The sequence below is a fragment of the Danio aesculapii genome, chromosome 13 (assembly GCF_903798145.1).
Source record: "Danio aesculapii chromosome 13, fDanAes4.1, whole genome shotgun sequence".
NCBI classification, from domain to species: domain Eukaryota; kingdom Metazoa; phylum Chordata; class Actinopteri; order Cypriniformes; family Danionidae; genus Danio; species Danio aesculapii.
Window position 1 is genome coordinate 1914638 of NC_079447.1, and position 14354 is coordinate 1928991.

At 33.5% G+C, this 14354-nt stretch overlaps 1 protein-coding gene across 1 annotated transcript in view; it reads right to left on the minus strand.

Moving 5' to 3' along the window:
- Positions 1-14354, minus strand: part of dntt (deoxynucleotidyltransferase, terminal) — a 245228-nt gene that overhangs the window by 96278 nt on the left and 134596 nt on the right. The window contains exon 10 of the mRNA XM_056471419.1: positions 9993-10076. Within this exon, the coding sequence (XP_056327394.1) occupies positions 9993-10076 (84 nt within the window). The remainder of the gene's footprint in view (positions 1-9992; positions 10077-14354) is intronic.

A 14354-nucleotide genomic window follows, 5' to 3' on the forward strand; every position in this document is an offset into this window, starting at 1 on the left:
TTAATATTCGTTTTTTCGTCAATCTGATGCAATTTTTATTATTTATACAGGACGTTAAAATGCAATTAAAAGTTTCAAATCAATTAAACTCAATTTATAAAAAGGCTAGCCTATTTTATGCATTAAATATAACTAATTTCCTTTATTTCTGATTAGACCATGCATTTTAGACTATTTTACAATTGTAATATGTGCATATGCTTTTTTTAAAAATAACATTCGTTTAACAAATATTTTAGCACATCGAAAGTAATTAAGTGACCTGTTTTTTTTTTATTAAAACCTTTATGCAAAAGGATCAGAGGATAAATTATCGTAGGATAAACGTATCTTATGGAAAAACACCAATTGACGGGCTCTGCTTTCGGTTTTTAAAAGAATCAAGCAGCTTTAAAAAATATAATTTGCTGAAGAGAAATGACAGGAAAAAAAGAAAGAAAAAGATAAAATATATAGGGACTGTTAAAAGAACATTTTTCTTTAATATATTCTTTCGACTCCGAAACATCAGCTAAGAAAGATTATGATGAATGACGGAGTTTCTCTATTGCCTGCTTCAGCAGTTGTCCCGGTCCCGCTGGTTATGAACGAGGAGGCGGAGAGAATGCGCTGTTTAGTTTCGGCTTGATATATTTAAATAAAAACTAACACCGAACTGCTTTTAACGCTCAAAAAGTTAAACTAAAATGCACAATTCTTGTTGGTTGCACCCGCGGGATGCACAATGAACCAAACGCGGCATTATTTTAATTCTATATTCGTGAAGAATGAGCCATGAGATTGAGATTTTTGAAGGTGCTCTCTAGCGGCGAAGTTCCTGGCAGAGTAGCGAGTGAAAAAATGTGCATAAAGAAATTGGACAAGAGGAATAACATTTTAAATTATATAACAAGCATCGTATTCTTTCTAATCCTCGCCCAGTTTTAATACAAGTTGTGTTTTTTTAATATTTGTGGCTGGGAAGTTTATTAAGAATATATTTATAATTATATATAATTAAATAAATACATAATTATATATATATATATATATATATATATATATATATATATATATATATATATATATATATATATATATATATATAGAGAGAGAGAGAGAGAGAGAGAGAGAGAGAGAGAGAGAGAGAGAGAGAGAGAGAGAGAGAGAGAGAGAGAGAGAGAGAGAGAGAGAGAGAGAGAGAGAGAGAGAGAGAGAGAGAGAGAGAGAGAGAGAGAGAGAGAGAGAGAGAGAGAGAGAGAGAGAGAGAGAGAGAGAGAGAGAGAGAGAGAGAGAGAGAGAGAGAGAGAGAGAGAGAGAGCTGCTGTAAAGGCTATTTCTTTCCGTTCGCATCCCGTCCCTTTGCGCCCCCTGGCGGCTTTTTCACAAACTGCGGTCTTACACTAAAAACAGAGCAGCATTTATTTCAAACGGCGGCGGTATAAGCCACGGCGGTAATAGCCACTTTGAACTCTCACCTACTGTAGTAATAGTTAATCTGCTTTTTAATAAATGCTTTATTTACTCAATTTCATCCAGTTTTGTGACCTAAAGTGAGGGCTATTCATGCTTAATAAATCCCTAATAAATGACAATTAAAGGCTCAGTTAAATTCTAAACAGGAAAAAAGAAAATAAACGACATTATTCATTCCTATTAGTCTGAAGATCCACAAATGAAACTGAACGTCAAATGAAAAATAAATCGTTTCAACCTTATCTAAAATAAAATTACACAATTTAAACATTTTTATTATATCTTTATTAACATATATTACATTTATTATATTTTTATTAACATATTTTATTAGCATCTTATTATATCGTTAAATTTTCATATTGTTGTTGTTTTATCTAGTTTTATGTCATATTTTGACACTCCTGTTATTCAGCAATGTTTAAACTTTACAGTCATTTTACTTTTCTAGATAAGATTGCAAAGATTATTGTTCATTTGATACTGAGCCTTTAATTGTCATTTATAAGGGATTTATAAAGCATAAATAGCCCTCACTTTAGATTAGCTCACACAACTGCATGAAGTTGAGTTAAAGCATTTATTAACATATTAGTATATGCCTGAATAATAAGATATATAAATGTTGATTTCAATAGTTTATTAATCATTTACTAACTCTTTCTGAATGATCTTAAACCACTGACTACTCTTAAATACAAATGGTTTGTAAATAATGCAGCACTTAATTTAGTAATGAAAAATAAATCATTAACAAAAGTATGAAAATACAATTATTAAGCACATTATAAATGTGGTTGTAAGTCAAGAATACAGCATTTGTAGCTGCATTTTTAAACAACTTACAAACGTTTAATAATGTAGAGTTAATGCTTAACATATAATGAATTCACTAGATGTTAATGCTTAGTAAATGATTCATAGTGTGTAGTTATTGTTACCAAAAAGTATGGCCACCCCTGATTTAATGACTAATGGACAGACGGCTGCTTCCCACCCAGGACTGCTGTTTATGCTAATGAGGGAGACTAGTCACTAGTGGGCGGGGCTTTCCCCCTCTGATGACACGTACAAAGGGGAAATGTCAATCAAAGTGTTTCTGCAGACTGTTGTGATCAATAATACCACAATTAATTTATTTTTTATTATCAGAGGCTGGATATATTCACACTTTGCTCCCACAATATTGTGTTTAAACCCCTTATAAAAGCGCATTAAGAAAAGAAACTGTCCCTTTTGCTTCATCCACTTGCATGAATTCTAAGAGACAGAAGGACAGTGAGATGACGAAAGCTACACATTCCAGCATTTATCAATCTCCCAGCAGAAACGCAGTGACCGGAGCGTTTCTCCTGACAGGACGCTTTATATTAACGCAGGCTCATTGGTGAAATCCTCCAGAGAAGTCCAGCATGATTGTCTGTCAGAGCGCCTGCCGTCAGCCTGTCACCGCCGCCGACTTTGACGGATTGCTGCGTTATGGAAAAATTGTAGGAAAATCAATGCATGTTAATACGAGGCGAGTGGCATAACTAAAGCAGAAGCCGCCCGCCGGGACCTCGCTTCTGATTAGTTATTGTCGAGAAAAAGCCAATATATTTTTAAGCCCGACAGTTAATTTGCACCTCTGTAGAAAATAATTTTACAATCAGTTACTATATTTTTTTCTTTCCCCCTCAGCCTGAAATTGTGTTTTCCATTATTAAAGTGCATGTCGTGTGGGTGTGTGTGCGCTAATGTGCATGTATGAGTGTTAATGGATGAAATCTCAGAAGTTATTTTATGAGAACACAATAACCTGAGCACTTTAAAACGCACAAACAAACCCGAGCTGAGCGCTACATAAACATGATGGAATTACTGAGTGTTTAACACACGACTCTGCTGCTCGGCGGTGGAATATGAAGCAGAATCAGCGTTGATTTATATCTTATAAAAGGCAGAATTCGATCAGAATCCCATCATGCTGCATTTGTGCGTTTCTGAACGAGGTCAAATTACTCTAATCATGTTCATAACCTCTGAGCACGTACGGGATCTGCAATAATTGCTTCTGAACATTCATATATGCCAAGATAAACTGTGTGCTCCTCGTATTTAAATATTAACACAAGAAGTGAAAGGTGAGAAGTTTAACTAACACCGAACAGAGTTTTTATAAGCAGACTTTTACAGTTTTAAGAAAATATAAGTTGCAAAACAACTGGGCACATGTGAACAAAAGTGCCAATCTGATTGGTGGAGAAGATTGACACGGCGGGTCAAAACAAAAAACGAGCATGAGGCGTTACTTTAAAAATGACGCTTATGCTTGAAGTTTTGCGAGTTTGGTATGCACGATCACATTGGCACTCTTTATTTATTCACGAGGCATTAAACGTCAACTGAAAACACGAGCAAAAGTGTCCTGGTGTGCACGGGCCTTTACTTTGCAGCTGCTAGAGAGTTGCTATGCAGTGGCTAGAGTTTTGCCAGTGTGTTACTTTTCTGTTTCTATAGCAGAATAAGTGGTTAATAGGATATTGCTATGCATTTTTTTTTATATTGCCATGTCATAGTTGTATTTTTAAACAGACAACCACCTTAAAAAATATGACAATGACTAAAGACACATGCCACAGAACTAATGCAAACAATAATATTTTTTGCATCATAAGACGTAACAAAAACTCAATAACTAATATATTAGATTCAATTTATTGTCATCACACATGTACAAGTACAAGGCAACGAAATGCAGGATATATACAGTTGAAGTCAGAATTATCAGCCCCCATTTATTTTTTCTCCCAATTTCTGTTTAACAAGGAAAAGATTTTTTTCAACACATATTTCTAAACATAATAGTTAATAACTCATCTCTAATAACCGATTTATTTTCTCTTTGTCATGATGACAGTAAATAATATTAGACTAGATATTCTTCAAGACACTTCTATACAGCTTAAAGTGACATTTAAAGGCTTAACTAGGTTAATTAGGTTAACTAGGCAGGTTAGGGTAATTAGGCAAGTTATTGTATAATGATGGTTTGTTCTGTAGACTATTGAAAAAAATAGCTTAAAGGGGCTAATAATAATCCCTAAAACGGATCATAAAAAATTTAAAACTGCTTTTATTCTAGCTGAAATAAACCAAATAAGACTTTCTCCAGAAGACAAAATATTATCAGACATACTGTGAACATTTCCTGAATCTGTTAAACATCATTTCTGAAATATTAAAAAAAAAAACTTAAAGGGGGGCTAATAATTCTGACTTGAGCTGTATATACACATAAATGGATACAGGGCTTGACATTAGCACCTGCCAGCCCGCCAAATGCAGGTAGATTTCAGCCGTGGTGCATTAGACAGCCTCTCCCACTAGCCACTTTAACTGGTTGAAAATCATTTTTAAATTGCCAGTGCTGGCTCATCAGTAATGATTGACCGTTTGCCAATATGCCTGCAAAAGTGATCTTAGAAATGAGAAACAGCACGACTGATAACAGTTCGGGTGAGCAAAAGAAAGCAGGTGAATAGCGAATGAGAGAATGATCAGGCGCAGTGAGACAGGCGATCCTCACTCACTGACGAGGGCTTTATGGCCCGGTTCCACTGACTGGTACAGTACGGGATGGTACAGGTCACCTTTATCAGGCTTGCATTTCCACTGCCAAAAGGTGCTACCAAGGGTACCCTTTTGATGGGCGTGGTGTACGTGGAGGAAATGTCTATAGTAAAGCTGTACAGGTCGTTCACATGTCATATGAGCAGCACTTCTCACAAAACAGATGCTTTATACACATAAATACTGTATAAATGTTCATTACTAACCTTTCTATAAACATCATTTGATTATAACTGCAGATCAATGATGCAAAATAGCCTACTGTAACGTCTGTGATTATATAAAATAAATAAATGAATGAACACATACAGTATGAACACATACAGACCCTTTCAGTCTCCGATATTTTATCAATTACAGAGAAACTAGACACAGCAGACATTTAGTCCTTATTTGAGCTCAAAAACAACACGCAAGATATAGCCCACAGTCAGTGCAAACCTCTCCTATGTGTCTTTAGTCTTCACCAGCACATATAACCTCTGTTAGAGAGTAACTCCGTCAGTCCGAGTTCATAATAGTCCAAAAGGCGATGATCAACATGGCAGTCTATTCATGATTCAGGTGGCTGAAATAATTTGCTCCTTTGCTTTCCCGGCTTCTCTTTTGTTTTTTCACACTTACCTCTCGCATTTGTCCTTTTCTGAAAGGATCGGGTGTCAGACACACTTCTATAATCATGCGAACGTTATTATCATCAGTTCAAGAAGTTCATTATATCTAATATAGACACGCGGCGAGCTCTCAGGAGAAAGTGAAACCGCTCGCACTTTTAGACGGGTTCGTAAAACAACAACAGGACACGGCAGATTTTGTTCTTCTTGGCTTTGTGGCTGTTCATCAAGACGAAGACGAGGTTAGTTTGAGTTTGGGTGAACCATGGCTTGTTATTATGTATATATTTTAATGGTGTAATGTCTCAGCTGTGTTATTAAAAATGGTGGTTACTTTGTTTTCATTCTCCTGCTCCTGTGAGTGATGTATCTCTGTAAACCAACAGCGTTCAGCTGCGTGTCTAGCTCTGCCTTTTGGTACCCCATGTCCTGCTTGGCACACTTTGCAAAGGGTACCCAAAAAGTGGTACAGTACGGTTTGCTTTTAGGTACCCTTTGACAATGGAAATGGCCATAAAAGCTGAGTGCGTGTTTGGGTGGCTCTTTGTTTTCCAGCGCATGCCTGATCCTCCCGATCTTTGCTCTGTTCTGAGCATGACCCGCTCAGAATCTCTACGTATCTTGTTGTCCTGATGAAGGTCTGAGAATTGTGCGCATCTTGTGCAGCCGCTGCTGAGAAGCCATGCTGGTGTTGTTGGTGTTTATTCAATTCTTTGTTGATCAGTTATCTGTATGCATGTTTGTTTGTTTACTTAATTATTTTTAGGCCCACACGGAATCTGCGCACGCAGAATTCTGCAGCTTTTCCACAGATTTTCAGCCCATCATTAATTGTGTTTATTTACTTGAGTAAATGTGTGTAAATCTATATTTATTCAGTTTTTAAATTACAGTAATATTATTGACTAATATGAAAATGTTCATCTGATTTATGTGCAATACAGTTTGTACAGTAATATTCTCTGTCTTTTAGTAGAGATATTATATAAGAGACTTTCTTTGTTTACCAGATAAAGTGAATCTAATTGGATTTGCATTTTAAACATTAAATAAAAGATATTATGTTTTATATCACATATTAAGGTTTTAGTTATGATAATTATCAAAATAATTTTGCAGAAATCCACAGATTTTTACCAAAATTCTCAGCAGAAATAGCAAAAACGTCTGCAGATTCCATCTGGCCCTAATTATTTTGCTTGAGTGAATATTGTTAAATTAATAAAACTATATATTTTTTGCCACTTTGGTAAAAGAGATATTTGTGTCTCTAAATAAATAGAGTATTGTACTGTTTGAGTTGCGTGTCCTTTTTATGTTGCTGAGCCCTTCCTAGATGAGCATTATGAATTGGGGTTTGTAACAGTTGACAAGTATGAAACGGTCTCTTGGTCATTGCATGTGAATTTTGTGTCTTGAGGTTGTGCTTTGTAATGAGATTTTCTATGTGATTTGATTGGACGGCAATCACAGAACTGATTATTCTACTTCTAGTACTCTACCTCTACTTCTGTATTAGCCATATACAAGAAAAATAATAAAGTAGTGACTGCAGGTTGAAGGAAAGTAGTGGAGTAAAAGCACCAACACAGCACTATAAATGTACTCAAGGGAAAGTTAAGGTACACATTTATAAAACTACTTAAAGTACAATTCCTGAGAGAAACTACTCAATTACAGTCATTTGAGTGTTTGTAATTAGTTACTTCACACCACTGATTAGAATATTTAATCAAAGTATTTACATTTGAATAGGAATTGCAGTAAACAACAAATCAAATAGTATTTTTCAAATCATGTGATCAGCAGATATAAACAGACGGACAGAATCCAGTCCTTATGCAAATGCTTTTGTTAATCTTTCAGCAAAGAAAATACAATTTTGTGGAATAAAACTCGCAAACTGGGCCTCTGCGATATAATGAATTGCTTCTGCCCTCTCAACTCAATCAACACTAAACAGAACAAGAGCAATGGTCTGTTCCCTGGGAGAAATTAAGCTGTATCACCTCAAAAAGCACTGGTGGATTGAGACATGCTGCAGCTATTTACGCTCTCTTTTTAACATAGATTTCCCACACAGACATGGAAATGCAGCTCTAGACTAATCGACGAAAGAATCTCTGAGGCTTGTCGAGATTACATTTCAATTCATGCCGAATCATCAGAATCTCACCACAATGGTATCAAATAATACAATATTGCATGTGCGGGAAACATGGCTGCATCAGAAAGAGTCAAAGAGATTAGCTAGAAAGATTTCTCATATTCATCTTCTATACGCATCATTTCCTCATATATTCAGATCAGTGACAGCATTCAGGGTGCGTGTGTGTGTGTGTGTGTGTGTGTGCGCGTGTGTGTGTGAGAGAGAGTCAAAGATTGTGTTTTTGGTGTGTGCATACAAATTATGTTTGTGTTGAATAGAATTTTACTAAATAGTATAGCATAGAATTATGTATAGAATATAATTTTATACAAGTTGAATAGTACTGCATTGCATAGAATAGTATAGAATTGCATTGTGTGCTATTGTAAAGAATAACATTTTGTTGAATGATACTGTATAGAATTGTCTATAATATATGCTGTACATGTAGAACTGTTTTAAGTTATATATATAATAGAATTGTGTTGGGTTGAATGGGACAGTTTAGGATAGAATAGTATTGTATAAACTTGCACAGAATAGAATTGCCTTGCATATAATTGCATTTAGTGGGATTGTACAGTACAAAATAGAATTGTATTGAATAGTATAAAACATAATTGTGTTGAATGAAATGGTGTAGAATAGAATTGTCATAAAATTTAACAGTATTGTATAAAATTATACAGAATAGTGTTTAAAAAATTTAATTGCATGGGATTGTATAGAATTAAGCTGTATTGAACAGTGTTGTATAGAATTGCATATAATAGAATTGTACTGAATGGTACAGAATATAATTGTGTTGTGTTAAATGATACAGTTTAGAATAGAATTATACAGAACAGTACACCATACAATTGTACAGAGTAGTGTTGAATAGAGTTGTGTTGCATACAATTGTATTGAACAGCACTATATGGAACTGTATAGAATATAATGGTATTGAATAGATTGGAGTAGAATTGTCTTGTGTTGAATGAAGGAGTGTAGAATAGAATTGTACAGAACAGCATGGTATGAAATTGCACAGATTAGTATTGAATAGACTTGTTATTCATATAATTGTATTGCATGGGATTGTTTTGAACAGAATTGTATTGAACCATATTGTATAGAATTGCATAGAATAATATAGAATATAATTGTGTTGTGTTGAATGAGAGTGTAGAATAGAATTGTAAAGAGCAGTACTGTATAAAAGTGCACAGAATAGTATTGAATAAAATTGTATTGAACAGTATATAATATAAGTTTGTTGTATTCGATGGAGCAGTGCAGAATTAAATTGTTATTAAAATTGAACAGAATTGTATATAATTATACACAATAGTGTTGAATAAAATTGTATTACATGGGATTGTATAGAATACAGTTGTATTGAACATTGTATAAAATTGGATATAATAGAATTGTATTGAATAGTAAAGAATAGAATTGTGCTGTGTTGAATGGGACAGCGTAGAAAAGAATTGTATAGAACAGTATAAGAATGCACAGAAAAATGTTGAATAGAATTGTTTTGCTTATAATTGCATTTCGTGGGATTGCATAGTATAGAATTGTACTGGACAGTACTTTGTAGAATAGTAGAGAATAGAATTGCATTGAATTGTATAGAATATAATTGTGTTTTGTTGAATGGAGCAGTGTGGAATAGAATTGTACAGAACAGCATTTTATAAAATTGTACAGAATAGTGTTGAAAAGAATTGTTGAATGGAATTTAATAGAATTGTTACTCAAACTATTGCATTGAAATTGTATAGAACAGCATTTTATTGACTAGTATTGTATAGAATTGCATGTAATAGAATTGTATTGAATAGAATTGTGTTGTGTTCAATGGGACAGTGTAGAATAGAGTTGCATAGAACAGTACAGTATAAAATTGCACAGAAGAGAGTTGAATAGAATTGTATTGCATTTAATTGCATTGCGCAGGATTGCATAGAAATGAATAGTATTGTATAGAATTGTATAGAATAGAATATGCATTGAATAGTGTAGAATGTAATTGTGTTGAATGGGGCAGTGTAGAGTAGAATTTTATAGAACAGTGTTGTACAAAATTGTATAGAATAGGGTTGAATAGAATTGCATTTAATATAATTGTAGAGGATGGAATTGTATAGAATTGTGTTTGTGTGTTGTGGGGGTACCGTTGTTTTGTCGTAGAGTGTGTGATTGTCCAGTAGTTTTCCTCTCTCCAGTCTGGCGAAGCGTCTCAGGTCTCGCTCAAACAGCTGCAGGAAGAACAGAAAATATAATGACATTTTAGATATTTTACTTCTTATTAACTATAACAATAACATAATTATTACAATAATTTAAAACTAATAATAATAATATTAATTTAGATTTTTAAATAAAATTATAATTAAATTATAGAAAATATTATTAATTAATAGTAAAATAGCAATAATTAGGAGATGATTAGATCTCATGAGACTAAATTGTCTCATGATTTTTCGTCAAGGTAAAAAGTTGTCTCGTAAGTTGTGATGTTATGATGGAGTGTGAGGGAGAATTTAGCACTGAAGATTGGAGTCAAGATTGGATTCAGTCTGCGCCAGTGGTGTAATGCGACGACATGCACTCCGGTGCTCGCAGCGACCGGAGTTCGATTCCTGCCTCGTGGTCCTATGTCGATCCTTCCCCTCTCTCTGTCAATACTCTACTGTCATATCAATTAAAATGTAAAAAATTCTAAAAAAAAATTCTAAAAAAAAAAAAAAAAAGAAAGATTGGATTCAAGTGCTTTGCACGCACCTGGCAACCCATGCAGGCATTGGAGTTGCATGTCACTCGTTTGCTTGGGCGGGTGAGTGTGACGTAACCACTTTTTTTACTGGAGTTCAAAAGTTGCTGTGTCCAAAAGCAAAGGCTTTTACCATTGATGGAATGAAACTTTAAATATATTTCAAGTCATAATCACCGTAAACACAAATCAATGTGAATTAAGATGTGAAATATTCCTATTTTAGAACTGAAGTGCAGGACAGACATTTAACGACTGTCATCAAACATGTAGGACTTTTTGCTGCAGTTTGGATAAGGATAAGCCACACACAAACAGCTGCTTGATGCTATTCGGTGCACCTACTGAGTCAGTAAAGAACCACACACACACACCTCCTCCAAGTGCATGCATACACACAGTGAACTCCTGGAGACACACACACCCCATCATCGTCATCATTTATGTTGTTCGGGGGAAAAAATGAAGTTTACTTTTCATTCCCCATGCGGTATCATATTCTCATTAAAACAGCTCTCTCCTATCAGTCCACACTCACATCCAGTAGCTCAGAGTTTGTCCAGTCAGTAAAGTTTATAGCAAAATATTTAAGTGTGTTTACATGTCCTTTATGGCATAATTCATAAAAATAGAAGTAAAATAACAAGTTTAGAACAGAATATAATAGAATATAACAATAGAATAGAACAGAATATAATATAATACAATAGAACAAAATCGAAAAAATAGAATAGAATACAAGAGAACAGAACAGAAAAAAATTTGAATAGAATTGAATTAATAGAATAGAACGGAATGCAATAGAATAGAATGGAACGAAACAGAAAAGAATAGAATATAACGGAATAGAATAGAACAGAATACAAGAAAACAGAACAGAAAAAAATTAAATAGAATTGAATAGAATAGAACGAAACAGAATAGAATGAAATAAAACAGAATAGAACAGAATAGAAAAAAAATGGAACAGAATAAAATAGAATACAAGAGAAAAGAACAGAAAAAATTTTAATAGAATTGAATTAATAGAATAGAATGTAATAGAATGGAACGAAACAGTACAGAACAATAGAATGGAACGTAACAGAACAGAACATAGAATAGAATGGGTTGGAACGGAACAGAATAGAATAGAAAAAAAATGGAATAGAATAAAATAGAATGAAATAAAACAGAATAGAATAGAATACAAGAGAACAGAACAGAAAAAATTGAATAGAATAGAATGCAATCGAATGGAACGAAACCGAACAATAGAATAGAATGGAACGTAACAGAACAGAACAGAACATAGAATAGAATGCAATAGAATAGAATGGGTTGGAACGGAACAGAATAGAATAGAAAAAAAATGGAATAGAATAAAATAGAATAGAACGGATTGGAACAGACCAGAATAGAACGAAATAAAACAGAATAGAATAGAACAGAAAAAAATGGAATAAAATAAAATAGAATACAAGAGAAAAGAACAGAAAAAATTTAATAGAATTGAATTAATAGAATAGAATGTAATAGAATGGAACGAAACAGTACAGAACAATAGAATAGAATGGAACGTAACAGAACAGAACATAGAATAGAATGGGTTGGAACGGAACAGAATAGAAAAAAATGGAATAGAATAAAATAGAATGAAATAAAACAGAATAGAATAGAATACAAGAGAACAGAACAGAAAAAATTGAATAGAATGCAATAGAATGGAACGAAACCGAACAATAGAATAGAATGGAACGCAACAGAACAGAACAGAACATAGAATAGAATGCAATAAAATAGAATGGGTTGGAACGGAACAGAATAGAAAAAAAATGGAATATAACAAAATAGAATAGAACGGATTGGAACAGACCAGAATAGAACGAAATAAAACAGAATAGAATAGAACAGAAAAAAATGGAATAAAATAAAATAGAATACAAGAGAAAAGAACAGAAAAAATTGAATAGAATTGAATTAATAGAATTAAATAGATTGCAATAGAATGGAACGAAACAGAACAGAACAATAGAATAGAATGGAACATAACAGAACAGAACGGGATTGAACGGAATAGAACGAAATAAAACAGAATAGAACAGAACAGAAAAAAATGGAATAGAGTAAAATAGAATAGAATAGGACAGAACGGAACAAACCAGAATAGAATGAAATAAAACGGAATAGAACAGAACAAAATGGAATAGAATAAAATAGAACAGAAAAAAATAGAATACAACAGAACAGAATAAAAGATACCTATAAATAAGCTTTCATAAACACAAGACTCATCCTAAAGAGATTAAATGTATCAGATGGATGTTGATATTGATCCACAAACTGTTTGCGCTGTTTGAATAAATCACATTATACATTAAAATATCAACACAGATAATTTATAACCAGAGGACTAATATTTCCCGCTCGTTCGCAAACAGATTAATCTAAAACAAAGGCATTAAACAGTAAAGAGTCTGCAGCTCAGCAATATGATGAGCTTTGTTATTTCTGCTTTATATTATATATTTCTCCAGAGTAAACAAAGCTGAGTGAGCTTTAAAATAAACCTGTATGTCCGATTGCAGCATTAAGCATCATGTTTAATCTCTTCAGAGACTCTTATCGTGTCCTGCAGAGCAGCTGAAATGCTCCTCCATTAAACTCTTCAAACACACAGTGCTTTTTAATGTTTCTGTCATTATCTAAAGCTCCTCCAGGTCACGGCTGCTTGGGCTCCAAGTAAACGCCACCAATGGATGCCATGAAGAGGCACAGGCGCTTCGATACATGAATAAATGCATGAATTAATGTTCAAATCTCTAATGAGATGCACATAATGGCATGATTTATTAATCGTGAAAAGTTCAGAAGCCCTGTGGTCCTCATGAAGAGCTCGGTGCTGTACTGTTACATAAACAGAGGTCAGAAGTCAAGAGGTCAAGGCCAGAGGTCAGATATAAAGAGCTCAAGTTAAGCAACTGTGTTAAGTTACTGTGTGCGCTTATTAACAGGGTGATTTATGAATCTGAAGTGCTCAAAATGTCAATTATTTTGATGTTTTTTAACAAAAAGGACACATCTATAGACTTCACATTGCTTATATTATAATAGAACTGTGTATTATAGTGTTGTGTAGAATAGCATTGAGTAGAATTGTATAGAATAGTAATAGTATGGAATAAATTGTCTATAATTGCCCAGAATAATACCAAATATAATTGTATAGGATGCAATTCCCTAGAATATAACTGCATAGCAAAGTATAGAACTGATGTGTAATGTTTAGAATGGTTTAGAATTGAATTGCATAGAATACAACTGCATAGTAGAATTGTATAGTTTACAATAGTCCTGTGTAGAGTTGTAATCAATAGTATTAAATTGAATTGTATCTTGTATAGAATATAACTGCATAAAATATCATATAACTGTTTTGAATAGAATTGTGTTTAATAGAAGATTGCAGAATAGAATAGTTTAATAGAAGATTGCAGCGAAGAATTGTGTTGAATGGAATTGTAAAGAATTGCACAATGATTTCAAATGCAATTTTATCAAATTGAATAGAATTACTTAGCAGAATATAGAGTACAATTTTACATTATAGAATAGATCTCTATAGAATTGTATTAACTCATGATTACATTCTATAAAATTTATGTAATAGTTGATTCATTCATTTTCTTTTCAGCTTAGTCCCTTTATTAATCTGGGGTCGCCACAGCGGAATGAACTTATCCAGCAGGTTTTTACACAGCGGATGCCCTTCCAGCTGCAACCC